Source organism: Rhododendron vialii, chromosome 5a (assembly GCF_030253575.1).
Source record: "Rhododendron vialii isolate Sample 1 chromosome 5a, ASM3025357v1".
In the NCBI taxonomy this organism is placed as follows: Eukaryota; Viridiplantae; Streptophyta; class Magnoliopsida; order Ericales; family Ericaceae; genus Rhododendron; species Rhododendron vialii.
In genome coordinates, this window is record NC_080561.1 from 28,706,493 (window position 1) to 28,720,765 (window position 14,273).

Consider the following 14,273-nt stretch of genomic DNA (forward strand, 5'->3'; position numbering starts at 1 on the left):
ACACAAGTTGCCATGATTGTTTGTGGGCAAAATAAAGTGATGTAAATTTCGTGTCTTCGAGTAAACTACAAATTCAAGAGTCTTCTTTTTGCTTGTGTCGGTCAGGCGTGGGAAGTTCCTATATTCCAACAGCATAATTTCGGCAGAGAGATGTTACCAAGATCGATTGTTGTCTAAAGTAAATTGTCTCTGAAGATTGAAGTGTCAAGACTATTACACACCTAAACTTAGAATGCATTTGCACATGTAATGGCAAAGAGAGGAGCATAAATAGAAGCTATATGTACTCCACTACTCCCCCTACTCCACAAAGCTTACATTTACAATATCTGGCTTATTGTAATGCAATATAAACAGACCCAGTATCTTCACAAGAGCTTAAACTACACACTTTTCCACCTCATAGTGGACCTGCAGCATCCCTTTATTGTCAGATTATCACTTGGAAACAGTCCACAAGTAGGGATATAACATTGATTACCAACAATAATCCTAATACCTCGATTAATGATCCCACCATTGTATATTGTTTTCACATTGTGTATGTCCTAACTATGAAGGCTTCGAAGTGTGAATATTTCAGAAAAATACCGGATTTTTAATTGTCAAGAGTCAAGACTAGGTCATATACATGCGCGGTTGTGAAAATGCAACACTGCAACAACGCTCTTATTTATTCGAATAAGAAATGGAAGCTTACATAAACAAGTTAAGACCTTCGGTAACTCAATTCCTGAGCAATTTCAATTTGTTCCTTGAGAGTTCCATAAAGCGTCTCGACAAGATTCAGCAGGAACCCATCTGATCCATGCTTCGCTAACAAGGAAACTGACACGGGAAGATTGTCATACGTTCCTAGTGGTATGCTCACCTGTGAAATTGACCAACTTCATAAGTACTACTTTGGTAATCAAGAAGCTAAATATTAAGTTACTATGCCACCCACACACACTTTTTCATATACATGTCCAAAATACGAGAGTAAATTGGTAATCAGGAAGCTAAATATTACGTGTGCCACAAAGACTCGCAGTCTTGTGCATAGTATATGTAGAGAGAGAGAGAGAGAGAGAGAGAGAGAGAGAGAGAGAGAGAACCTGGCAGAAGCCAGATACTCCAGCAACAGACAACAAGCTAAAAGCCCTGGCACGAAATGTTTCCAATGTAGATGGCTCTGTTTGTAATTTTGGTGGAGGCCCAGGAACTGTGGGGATTGCTAGGATACCGTAGTCCTACATAAACAAGAATGAATAACACAGGTAAGACTGGGGACTAAGTTGTTAATATGTGATGCAACCAAAGATACCCATAGATAATGTAGAGAGAGAAACTCCCAAATGGGATACAAAAGAGACTAGCTCTTGATAATATTTGTTCAAAATGATAAAAGCTACCAAAAGAAAGGACTCCAACACCTATAAATATAATCAATACAAAAAGACATAAATATCCTTACTACATACTACATCATACTCCCCTACTAAAAAAGAAACTTGTCCTCAAGTTACGGTAGTGTCCTCCGGTAAATAGGGCACCAAGTGTTGCACATTGAATGTGTTGGAGATGCTCAAGTGAGAGGGTAAGCAAACTTGATAAGCGTTGTCATTGATCTTGCGCAAGACTTCACAAGGACCCACTTTCCGATCATTCAACTTCATGTAAGCACCGTGAGGATGCCTATCCTTGCTCAAAATAACCCAAACAAGATCTCCTTTTTTGAACAAAACCTCCCTTTTGTGTGCATCAACAGCCGCCTTACACTTCGCATTAGACTTCTCAATGTTAAGCTTAACTTGAGAGTGGATATTCTTCATAAGCGTAGCCATATCTTCCACCTTGGAGTGTCCCTTCTTAGGGGTTGGCAAAGGAACGAGGTCAACCACACTAGAAGGTTTCAACCCGTAAACCCCTTAAAATGGGGAAGTGTGAATGGTGCAGTTTAGAGAATAATTGTAAGCAAACTCCGCCAACGGAAGAATTCCATCCCAACTTTTTGGATGTTCACCAACTAAGCATTGCAAAAAATTCCCAAGACTCCGGTTTACCACTTCCGTTTGACCATCAGTTTGAGGGTGAAAAGAAGTACTAAAGCATAAGTTGGTGCCAATCTTCCTTAGAGGTAGAGGTAGAGGCTTTGTGGTGAACAATGGTGAAGAGAATGAGTTTGGCAACCAAAACCATGAGATTCAAGAGTTGAGACAACAAGTTGCTACCCTAACGGCGATGGTGCAAGGCTTGCAGGTGTCGCGTGTGGGTAGTGGAGGGTCCGAGGACTCTCAAAGTCACTTTGACAATCCTTTTGGTGATCCAAATTGGCGTAGGCCACATTCCACTCACTCTCCTTATAGGTGGGAGAAGAACATCAAGATTGAACTTCCCGAGTTCAATGGAAGTCTTAACCCGGATGAGTTTGTTGATTGGATAAATACGGTTGAAAGAGTGTTTGATTATGGAGACGTTTCCGAGGAGAAGAAGGTGAAGTTAGTGGCTATCCGTCTCAAAGGAAGAGCTTCCGCTTGGTGAGAGCAATTGCAAGGAACTAGGCTACGAAGAGGAAAGGGAAAGATTAGAGAATGGGAGAAAATGAAGAAGAAACTCAATGAGTAATTCTTGCCTTTCAACTATATGCAAAACCTCTACAAGAATTTGCATAATCTCAAACAAGTTGGAAGTGTTGATGAGTACACGGAAGCTTTCCATCAACTTGTTGCTAGAGTTGATTTGAATGAAAGTGAAGATCAAATGGTTGCAAGGTACATAAGTGGGTTGACAATCACAATCCAAGATGCCCTTGCTATGCAAACTTTGTGGACGGTTTCAGAAGCTTACAATCGGGCCTTAGTGGCCGAAAAGCAAGAAAAATGGAAGTTTTCGAGATCCGGGCAACAATATCAAGGTGGTTCCAAGTTCGGGCAGCCCTTTTACTCTTATGCTAGGGGTGGTTCTTCCTCTAGTGGTGGCCAAGGTGCTTCTTTCGGGGTTGGTACTCAAAATCGAGCCAATAAAGCTTCAACACCCTCTCAAAATCAGTCTCAATCCGGTGCTTCGGGGGCTCGAAATCAATTCCAAAGTGGGGGTTTTAAGTGCTTCAAGTATGGGGAACCAGGTCACAAGTCTTCGGATTGTCGTAAGAATTCCGGAGGTCGCAACAAGACACTTTTCATTGAGGAGGTTACGGAACAAGGTTGTGAGGATGATATTCCCGTTAATGACGAAGAAATATGTGAAGAAATTGGGGGTGATGATGAGGAGGAAGAAGGCTATGCGTTGATGATCAAAAAGACTCTCTTTACTCCTAAGGATGCTAGTAATGAAGATTGGTTGCGTACCAATATCTTTTACACCACTTGCAATGTTGGCGGTAGAGTTTGCAACATGATTATTGATAGTGGAAGTTGTGAGAATGTAGTCTCTCAAGAGGTGGCGGACAAGTTACAACTCAAAATGGAGGAGCATCCCCATCCTTATACCCTTTCTTGGTTCAAGAAGGGCAATGAAATCAAGGTGACTAAAAGGTGTTTGTTATCTTTCTCCATTGGGCAAAAGTACTTTGATGAAGCTTGGTGCGATGTGGTTCCTATGGATGCTTGTCATATACTACTAGGTCACCTATGGCAATATCCATGATGGAAAGAAGAATACCTACACCGTCCTTAAGGAGAAACGACAATTCACTTTGTTACCTATGAAGGAGAAGGTGACTACAAAGCCTCCTCTCACTACGTTGCTTGCTTCTAAAGGATTTCTCAAGGAAAGTCATGAAACCGGATATGTTTTAGTGTTGGTTCCTACGGCGGATATGGGTGTGTCAGATGTTCCCGAGGCGATTTCTAAACTTTTGAAGGAGTATGTTGATGTGCTTCCTCAAGAGGTACCTCCCGAATGGCCTCCTTTATGAGATATTCAACATTGTATTGACTTGGTACCCGGGGCACCCCTCCTGAACAAGCCCGCATATAGAATGCCTGCAAGGAAGAGGGAAGAGATGCAAAGGCAAGTTAAGGATTTTCTAGAGAAAGACTACATAAGGGCAAGCCTTAGCCCTTGTGCGGTGCCGGCTCTTTTAACTCCAAAGAAGGATGGTTCGTGGAGGATGTGTGTAGATAGTAGAGCTATCAACAAGATCACTATCAAGTACCGCTTTCCCATTCCAAGGCTAGATGATATGTTGGATTGCCTTGCCGGTTCAAAGGTCTTCTCAAAGATTGATCTAAGAAGTGGTTATCATCAAATTCGAGTTCGCCCAGGAGATGAATGGGAAACGGCTTTCAAGACCCCTCATGGCCTCTTTGAATGGCTTATGATGCCTTTTGGTCTTACCAATGCTCCAAGCACTTTTATGCGGGTATTGACTCAAATGCTTCAACCTCTTCTTTCGGGTATATGTGTAGTTGTGTACTTTGATGATATCTTGGTGTATAGTGCGTGTTTTGAAGATCACTCATCCCACCTCCAACAAGTCTTTGAAATCTTGAGAAGAGAAATTTTATGGGAACTTGAGAAGTGTAGTTTTGTCGTTGATAAGGTGGTATTTTTGGGGTATGTTGTGTCTTCAAAGGGGGTTCACATGGATGAAGACAAGATTAAGGCCATTATGGAATGGCCAACGCCTACAAGTGTTCATGAAGTAAGGAGTTTTCATGGGTTAGCTACCTTCTACCAGAGGTTCATTGCCAATTTTAGTAGTATCGCGGCTCCTCTTACTGATTGCCTCAAGCCAAGGGTGTTCATATAGTTCCTATCTTGGCCTTACCCGACTTTGACAAAACTTTTGAACTTGATTGTGATGCTTCGGGAGTGGGAATTGGTGGAGTCGTAAGCCAAGGTGGTCAACCTATTACTTTCTTTAGCGAGAAGTTGAACGGTGCTAAACTCAAGTACTCTACTTATGACTTGGAATTCTATGCCATTGTCCAAGCCATCAAGCATTGGAGTTACTACCTGGCCTACAAGGAATTTGTCCTCAACACTGATCATGAAGCTCTTAAGTACATCAATAGCCAACAACACCTCAATAAACGGCATGCCAAGTGGGTGGCTTATCTACAACAATTCACGTTCTCTTTGAGGCACAAATCGAGGATTCTCAACAAAGTGGCCGATGGTTTGAGTAGCAAAGTGGCTCTCTTGGTGGAAATGAAGAACAAGGTTGTTGGGTTTGAAGAATTTCGCACTTTCTATGCTGAAGATCCTTACTTTAGTAACATAATCGATGTTTTGCAAAGGGGTAATAAGGTTATCGATCCATGTTTCATGTTGAAGGATGGATTTCTCTTCAAAGAACTTAAGTTATGTGTCCCTACATGCTCTTTAAGGGAGCAATTGTTGGCCGAAAGTCACAAGTTGGGTCATTTTGGCAAGGATAAGACTCTAGCGTTGCTTCAAGATGCATACTATTGGCAGGGAATGAGTAAATATGTGGGGGCCTATGTGCAAAGGTGCCAAACTTGCCAACGGAGTAAGGGAACAGCCACTAATGCGGGATTGTATTTGCCTTTACCGGTGCCAGAAAGTCCTTGGAAATGCGTGAGTATGGATTTTGTCTTGGGGCTTCCTCCTACGCAAAGGCAGAGTGATTCTATCATGGTGGTAGTGGATCGGTTTTCAAAAATGGCTCATTTCATACCTTGTAAGAAGACTATGGATGCGACTAACATTGCTAATCTCTATTTCAAAGAGGTCTACAAGTTGCATGGCTTCCCTACTTCTATTGTCTCCGATAGAGATGCTAAGTTTCCTGCCCACTTCTAGAGGACCTTGTGGAGGAAGATCGGCACCAACTTATACTTTCGTACTTCTTTTCACCCTCAAACCGATGATCAAACGAAAGTGGTAAACCGGAGTCTTGGAAATTTGTTGCGATGCTTAGTTGGTGAACATCCAAAAAGTTGGAATGAAATTCTTCCCTTGGCGGAGTTTGCTTACAATTCTTTTCTAAACCGCACCATTCACACTTCCCCATTTGAAGTGGTTTACGGGTTGAAACCTTCTAGTGTGGTTGACCTCGTTCCTTTGCTAACCCCTAAGAAGGGACACTCCAAGGCGGAAGATATGGCTACGTTTATGAAGAATATCCACTCTCAAGTTAAGCTTAACATTGATAAGTCTAATGCGAAGTATAAGGCGGCCGTTGATGCACACAAAAGGGAGGTTTTGTTCAAAGAAGGAGATCTTGACTTTGAGAGTCCTCGGACCCACCACTACCCGCACGCGACACTTGCAAGCCTTGCACCATCGCCGTTAGGGTGGCAACTTATTGTCTCAACTCTTGAATCTCATGGTTTTGGTTGCCAAACCCATTCTCTTCACCATTATTCACCACAAAGCATCTACCTCTACCTCCTTTTCTAGCCCGATACGCTATTACAATACCCAAATTCAACTCCAAACAAGTAAATCCACCCCAAATAATGAAAACCCAGTCAACTCAAGACTTCACACCACCACAAATCGCAAGCAAACAACAAATCCCCAATAAAATCGCAATAAATCGCAGCAAACAACAAACAAGACAAACCCAGCTAAAATCAAGACTAAATTTCAGATTCGAGTGCCTAAGTGTAGTTAATCGACAGATTCGACTTGAATCGAAGGCTGTTCAACACTAATCAACAGTTTCGAAGTCAATCGAAGGCTGTTCGAACTGTATTCGAGTGATTCGAACATCGTAGGAGCACTACGCAGGTATGGGTCTCAGTTTTGAGCTCCGAAATGGCTGAATCGAGTGTAAAATCACCTATTTGAGGTCCGAAACAGGCAGATCTGGTTCCAAATCACTATTTCGAGCTTGAGATCACTGTAGCAGTGCTCGAAATCACTGTAGCAGGCTTGATTGAGTGTAAAAATGCTCGAAAATCCAAAAAGGAGCGCAGATCTGGTCAAAAATAGAGATTCGAATGCGTGAACAGTGCCGAAATGAAGATTCAAACACTGGCTCATGCATGAACAGTGCTGAAAATGGTCGTACAGTGCTTGAAATCACTGTAGCAAGCTCGAAATGCTCCGAAATGGGTTTTAATGTCTGAAAACAGCTAGTATCAGCTCCGAAATGGTGGATTAGAGAGTTTTAAGGGTCGAAATCGAAGTTTAAAGGGTTGGGTTGAGCAGATCTGGAGATTTGGAATGAAATGGTGTCTCCGGTGAGGTTTTCTGGCACTGTTTTAGGGTTCCAGCGAGATTTTCCGGCGAGGTTCAGGTTTCCGGCGAGATGAACGGTGGGAATCGAGCCTAGAAGCTCTGATACCAAATGATGCAACCAAAGATACCCAAAGATATCCATAGATAATGTAGAGAGAGAAACTCCCAAATGAGATACAAAAGAGACTATCTTGATAATATTTGTTCAAAATGATAAAAGCTACCAAAAAAACGGACTCCAACACCTATAAATAGAATCAATACAAAAAGACATAAATACCCTTTCTGCATATTACATCAATATGTTGATAACAAGAGTGAATAATGCAGGTAAGACCGGGGACTAAGTTGTTAATATGTTGTCTTCTGTTTTGTTGCTCATTTGTCCCAAGAAGATCATTCGTAAGCCCACAAACTGAAGCAAGACTAAGTACGAGTTGAAGCTCCAAAAGGTTTCTTCGTTGTATGCAACTTTTTCAAAAAAGATTCAAAACCTCTTATGGTGGAAGACCAGATGGTCGGGCGGCAGCTAGTTTTGGCATGTCGGGGAAGGCCTTTAAGTCGTGAAAGTGATGCAATTGCTTCATCCAACTTATTCCCTGACTACAAATGTAGACTGGACTATAACCAAAAACAGTTGTCTCTACCAATTTTGCCAATAATATTACTGACATGAGTTCCATGTACTGATACAGCCACAGTGAAGAACTCTGTGAAATGATATGCCCCTCGATATAACTCTGGAGGCCCAAGAGGCAAGGATTAAAATTTTGTTTTGGTATGTTGATTTGGTTGGCTAGGAAAAGGAAATGTTTCTGAACAGTTCAGAAAACATAATCAGAACGCAATGAAAATGCCAAAGAAGTTGGTCCTATACGAATAAGTCATTATTGCCAATTTCTGATGTGTGTCAAAAACAACTGAATGTATCAGTACGCTTCATAGAATATCGAAATCTTTCGATGCATTTCGGTATGTGTTGCAGGAACTTTGGAATTTTCTGATTCCTCTACTGTTTCCATATTGGGTTACATAGAAATGGAAATTTAAAGGCTGTCCCAATAGAAACCAAACAAAATTTTATTCCTTGCCAAGAGTATATGAAATCTATCTTCCACCAGTACCAATGCCCAGCTCAAGAATATTCATTTTGGCACAGTGGACAAAACATTCGCTGATATCAAGATCCATGCATATGCATCTAAGAAGCATGTGTATGGGTACTGGTACGATATGGCTAAACCTAAAAAAGTAGGGTATGGGTACTGTTGTTTACGACTTTAACAAATATGTTTTTTTAGAGCAACAAACTACACATAATAAATGCACTAAAAATAAAGGAAATAGCTAAATGACAAGGGCAAATCCAACATCAAATAATAGTTTACTGTCAAACTTAAGGTACAAATCAAAATTTAATGCCATTATACAAAAAAACCTACCAAAATCGTTATCCTACAATCATGCGAAGCATAGAAAAAGTAAGTCGTTATCAACTTAGCTTCATCTGTGTTAGGTATGGCTTGATATATAGGGTACTTCTGGGGTAAGGCAAAAGTCAAAGAGAAAAGTTTCAGTACGTTTCTCTTATATCCGGTATGGATTCAGAAGTACCATGCAAATTACCGGTACCCGTGCTTCATAGATATGCATAATTGAAGCTCAGAAATTTTGGATGACTCAAAGGATATACAAGGATGGAACTATCACTTTACCGAAGTGTCTTGGCTTTTGAGATAACAGGGAGAGAGGGAGATAGAGAATACCCCTAAGAGAGCAGTGAGAGCAGCACGTAGTTCAGTCTTCACCAACTGGCAGACATCGAGATTTTCATCTGTTGACCTCACAGCTTCCCACACTCGTTCTGATATACCAGGACCCAAATCAGGTTTGACAGTAGTAACCCACTCACCATGATTATTCTTGAATTCAGACCTATCAAGGCAATTGACTGAGTAGTAAACACACGGATGAAAAAAGTCTTATTCAAGTCAGAACATGAACAAAAAGACCCCAAATAAGATTACTTCATAAGGTTCACCTTTGAAGCAGCCTCATGGCACTTGAGAGAGCTGCCAAGGGCACAACATTATATTCTTGATTCTCAAGTCCGTTGCCCATAAAATGCTTCAAAGTTGGAACGTGGTCTTTAACATAGTCCCCAAGGCACGCATACTTTACAATGTGACCTGCATCACTTTGGTGATGTAAATCAAACTTAGGGGTGCAGCAGAATGCAATTAATAGTGAAGATGACTTGTCGAACAGTTGTTCATAGCATCTGTTGAGATTTGCTTTATCAATCAAAGCCGATTAGGAAACAACATGGAACCTATGCCCGTCGCAGCTGGAGTAAAACTACAAGCGCCGACAATTTGTAAACATTTAGCCTACTTACCACCAAATAGTTTCTCCACCGATTTAACAAGGACTGAAGCTACTCGATGACTTGGGATACTTATTAGAAGCTGGAAACAATCTTCTGCAATAGTGATGTGAGTAGGTTTCACAGGTTCCACCACAGGCAACTGCAATAATACCCGTCCAACTCGGTACAAGATGGCAGCATCCCTAGCAAACCACCCTGAATAACAAGTGCCCGACTATGAATTATGTGCTGATTAAAAAAGTACTAGAAGTTGCAAATACTCATCTTCACAAGTAAGCCAATCAGACAATAAACGGAATGGCATGGACACAAGAGTGCCCCAAAAACATAACATTGGCATCGACACAATTCTCATACTTCCTGTCCAGATTGTGTGTAATTTTCAATGAAAATAACAATGCACAATGCATCTAAACTAATGAATTTTTGTGATAAAAGTAGTTGCTTGACAAAGTCACAAGTTGGATGCAGTGGTCTGACAAATGGCTATCATGGTAGATTTGGTTACGGGTTGAGAATGTTCTTTAACATGTTAGTTTACTGTTGTGGGAAAAATCAGAGAGAAGTGTCAAAGGCTTGAAACATATTTGCATTCCCACAACATATTTTCTGCGTTTTCAACATTTTCCACATTCAGGGTTTTCATGTCACTATATTAAACAAACTGCATAAGACGCATAGTTTAATGTCTCTGTTCCTCTCCCTCCCCTTGGTCAGGACTCAGGAGAGCTACTTCCTCCAGCCACAGGTTCCTGGTGCTACCTTGTTACGAGTCCCTGCAAGATTAGGTGAAAAAGTTTTCGTGGTACACAATGTAGATGCATCCTTACCGACAGTGTCGAAACTTTGTGCCATAGGGATGACCCCAGATGTTGAAACAACACCATGAGAAGGTCGAAACCCTAAAATCCCACAGTATGACGCCGGAACTCTTACACTTCCTCCAGTATCGGTGCCTGTGACAAATGAAACCTTTTGGTCCAACTTATGAAGCAAAAATAGAAAAACAAGCTTATAAAGGCATAACTCACCCAAGGAGAAATCTACAAGCATTCCACCAACTGCAACAGCTGATCCACTAGAAGATCCTCCAGGCACCCGATCCGGTGCAAAGGGATTTTTTGGAGTCCCATAATGCTTGTTTTCTCCATTTATGCTGCCCCAAAACATGTATTTCAGTTGAAGTTTTACAATCAGAAAAGAACTCTAAAGATCCTTCTGTCAAAAAAGTATTGAAGAAGATGCTGAAGACAAGATATCCTTAACCAACTTTGAAAATTGTGTTTCAATGCAGGATTACATGCAATGGATTACGTCACATGATTCGATAAAAGTTCTTCTTGATTATGACCAAGGTTTCCAATGCCTTGCGTAACTGGCATTGTGTATTTATTTTCTCTTCTGCCACTTATTGGAAGTGTTTGCAGAGACAATCCACCAAAAAACTATTGCATATGGAGTTGAAAACCATCAAGGAACTGTTCTACTTTCTTCGTCTCTTCATTTCTCAAGATATTAGCAAAAACAAAGCCCTGAACTCTTGGGAGGACCTTGCTTGTAAGAAGGGATACAGTGGATGCGGCATCAATTCAATAATCTGCCTTTTCAAGCAAAAGATACAATCCTAGCAACCAGCAGTGAGAAAGTAATTACAACAATATCGAGATACACATCAACATTGTTTCCCAGCTTGCATATACCATTTCTCAGTTAGTAATTGCATGTCCCGAAAAACCATAAAGAGAGAGAGAGAGAGAGAGAGAGAGAGAGAGAGAGAGAGGTTCACTGCAGATTCATTAGTGCTTTCCAATGTGAATAAGCTGGATATAATTTGTTGAACGTAAAAATTCAACTACTGCATGATATTTGTAGAGTTATCGCAAAATTTTCTGCAGCTGGGTACCTCAAGTCACCATTCACACATGAATTCATTGTCCCCAATTTCCAGGAAATATATTACTACTCATTTACATATGAAAACATAAGTCAAGATACACCATTTTGTCCTCCTAAAACCCCTTCCAACAAGAACAAACAGCTTCAGTATAAGAACAGTGTGTTTAAACCCAACCTGTATGCCATTTCATCCATGACAGTTTTACCCACACATGTAGCACCTCCACTTAACACAGCCAAAACGGCGGGAGCTGTTGTCGTAGCAGCCGAATGAGTCCGTGCCCAATCAGGATTTCCAAACCCAGTAACATATCCCACCATGTCAAATCTGCATAGATATTTTACTCTGATTAAAATGAAATTTAAAAAAAAAACCCCCACAAACATGCTAAAATATAAAGAATATAGGAGCCCAATGACCAACATTGACCCATCTACCTATCTTTCTTTGTATCTACCTACTTGCCCAAAAAATGAATGGCCTATCTGTTTGAGAAGATATAAAACCAGGTATGGAACCAGTCATCAGATAAGCTTACAGATGTAACTTTACAGTAAGCTGTATGCAAATAAAGCAAAGAGGTTCATATACATAATACACAAGGTTCTGTTTGATTAACCGTATTGGACTTGAAATTGGATTACAAATCTCATGAGACAGCATTTCTGGAGTTGAGTGCAACAAGTGGAGCAGGGATGATACATTTCACAAGGATGAGATACGATATTGCACTAATAATTCCCTTATTATTAATCTTATGCGATTACTTATACTCATCCTTTTATATATCCTGATTCATAGTCTGGCCAATAAAAATGCCCAAAAGGGGGATCCAGTGGCTGTCATTGTTTTACTATGAGTTTGGGATCACTCATAAAAAGGAAATTGATCATCTCCGGTCCCTTTGAGGACTAGACGGTCCTGTCCGGCCCAATTCAATGATGGGGAGAGGGGACCATTCATTTCTTAGACCTCGTTGAGAACATTAGGAATGCCCAAAAAATTATATTGACCGGAAATCTTTTGATATGCTTTTGAAAAAAGTTATGTTGATAAAAATGAGATTTGATCCAGTGTTGCAATGTTATTTTTCTTAAGAAAAATTTGTTCTGAAAACATATCAAGAAAAATCCAACCGATATGATTTTTGGCGTGTCTAATGTTCCCGAAGAGGTCTAAAAAGTGAACGGTTCTGATAATCGAAGTGGGCGAGAAGGGCCCGAGAATGGGCTGGATAGGACTGTCCAGTCCCTCAAAAGAACTAGGGAGGTTCCAATTCATATAGACTTTATTTCTGTTGACTTTGACCCACCAAAAATTAGAGATGAGATGCTCTTTTGTGATTCCTCAGGTGATCCATTCTATTTAACATATGGACCATTCATTTTGTAGACCTCAATTTGCCTACCGTTCATGTAAAAAAATCAAGACAGTCCGATATAGATGAAGGCTTTGCCAAAACATAGTAGCCTGAATAGAGATGAACAGTGACCCATGTTCATATAAATGTCGACGTTCAATTAACGTGACTTTAATGAACAGCGAATAAGTACATCAAGACTAACAAAATAAATAGATGGCATAGTCTTATGGGACCTTGGTAGATGAGAAATTATTCAATGTCCAGGAGCAAGGTTGATTACGAATTTAGACCACACACCAGTGTGGGGTCTACAAAAGAGGACATTGAATATCTTCTCGTGGTAGACCCAGTCCGCGTCACATGATAAGCACTTCCGGTCATCACAGCTCGTTTCCAAAAATTCAGGACTCGTTATGAGAAGAGGCACTGACTGGAGTATCGGAATGGAGTGTAATAAGAGCTGAGGGTGAAGAAGGGGGCTTACATGTCTTTTACAGCAAAGGTGAGGCCCTTTAAGGGGAGTTCTTGATCAGTTGAAGAGCTTGGCTGTAGAATGAATTTATCCATGAAAGCTCCATAATCGGACTCGCCCGCCATTCTCTCTCTCTCTCTCTCTCTCTCTCTCTCTCTCAGCACATCCTCGATTTCTAGCGGGCGGAAGATGATTGGATAAAATACTGTAGAATAGAGTAACTGTCCAAAAGGAAAGGACAAAGCCGAACGATCCATGAGACTGGCCCCACACCCAGGATTAGGATCCTCCCTATGTCCTGTGGTTGAAAAGAAAATCGTAAATGCTGTGGACACGCTTGTCAGAGGAAATGATAGAAAAAAATTCCATATTTTGTAGTGGGAAAATTACTCAGCACCCCGGACCACCATCACAGGAGTTTCAAACTCATATATTGATACGCTACACGTTGATATGCATACCCTGTGATGTTTCAAACTCATTTATCGCTACACTACATACATTGATGTGCACACCTAGATTAAGCGTGTGACTCTCCTTCAAAATGCCATGTGAGAGAATTTGGGACACTATATGATGGTTAGGAGTGGATAGTCTCTCTATCTTGTCGACTCGTCCAGCTTTGTCACAGGACGGGACCAAAATACACGGTATATATCGACTCGTCTTTGTCACAGGACGGGACCAAAATACACGGTATATACAAAAAAAGGTTTGTATTGGGTGCTCTCGATTGTAAATTCCGATTCGTCAACAGGTGATTATTGATTAATATCAAAATGGTAAATTTATTAGTCGTCATGAATCGAAGCGGACTACGAGGACAAGTGAGAGAGAGAAAAGAAAGGAGTAGAAGAGAGAGAACCTGAACTAATGTACCACTGAATTTATATGTACTGTAGTCCACAACTTAAGGAGTACTTGAAATATTTATCACCCACTAATACCTGATATATTCTGCTATTGTCTTCATAAATATCACATGTATTCTATCTAAAATCAGGTACAGTATGAA

At 40.8% G+C, this 14,273-nt stretch overlaps 1 protein-coding gene across 2 annotated transcripts; it reads right to left on the reverse strand.

Annotated features, from left to right (window-relative positions):
- Window positions 1–462: 462 nt before the first annotated feature.
- LOC131327326 (amidase 1-like) lies at window positions 463–13,595 on the reverse strand. Of its 2 annotated transcripts, none has more exons than XM_058360431.1 (9): window positions 13,271–13,595; window positions 11,598–11,750; window positions 10,558–10,682; window positions 10,357–10,482; window positions 9,536–9,721; window positions 9,179–9,326; window positions 8,904–9,072; window positions 1,098–1,232; window positions 463–871 (listed from the first exon to the last, which is right to left on the reverse strand). In XM_058360431.1, exons 1-9 carry the CDS (start codon window positions 13,513–13,515, stop codon window positions 710–712), a joined length of 1,449 nt encoding a protein of 482 aa, XP_058216414.1. In that variant the 5' UTR covers window positions 13,516–13,595; the 3' UTR covers window positions 463–709. The 2 variants fall into 2 exon arrangements, with proteins under 2 accessions (XP_058216414.1, XP_058216415.1); XM_058360432.1 differs by lacking the exon at window positions 13,271–13,595 and adding an exon at window positions 11,861–11,884.
- Window positions 13,596–14,273: the final 678 nt, after the last annotated feature.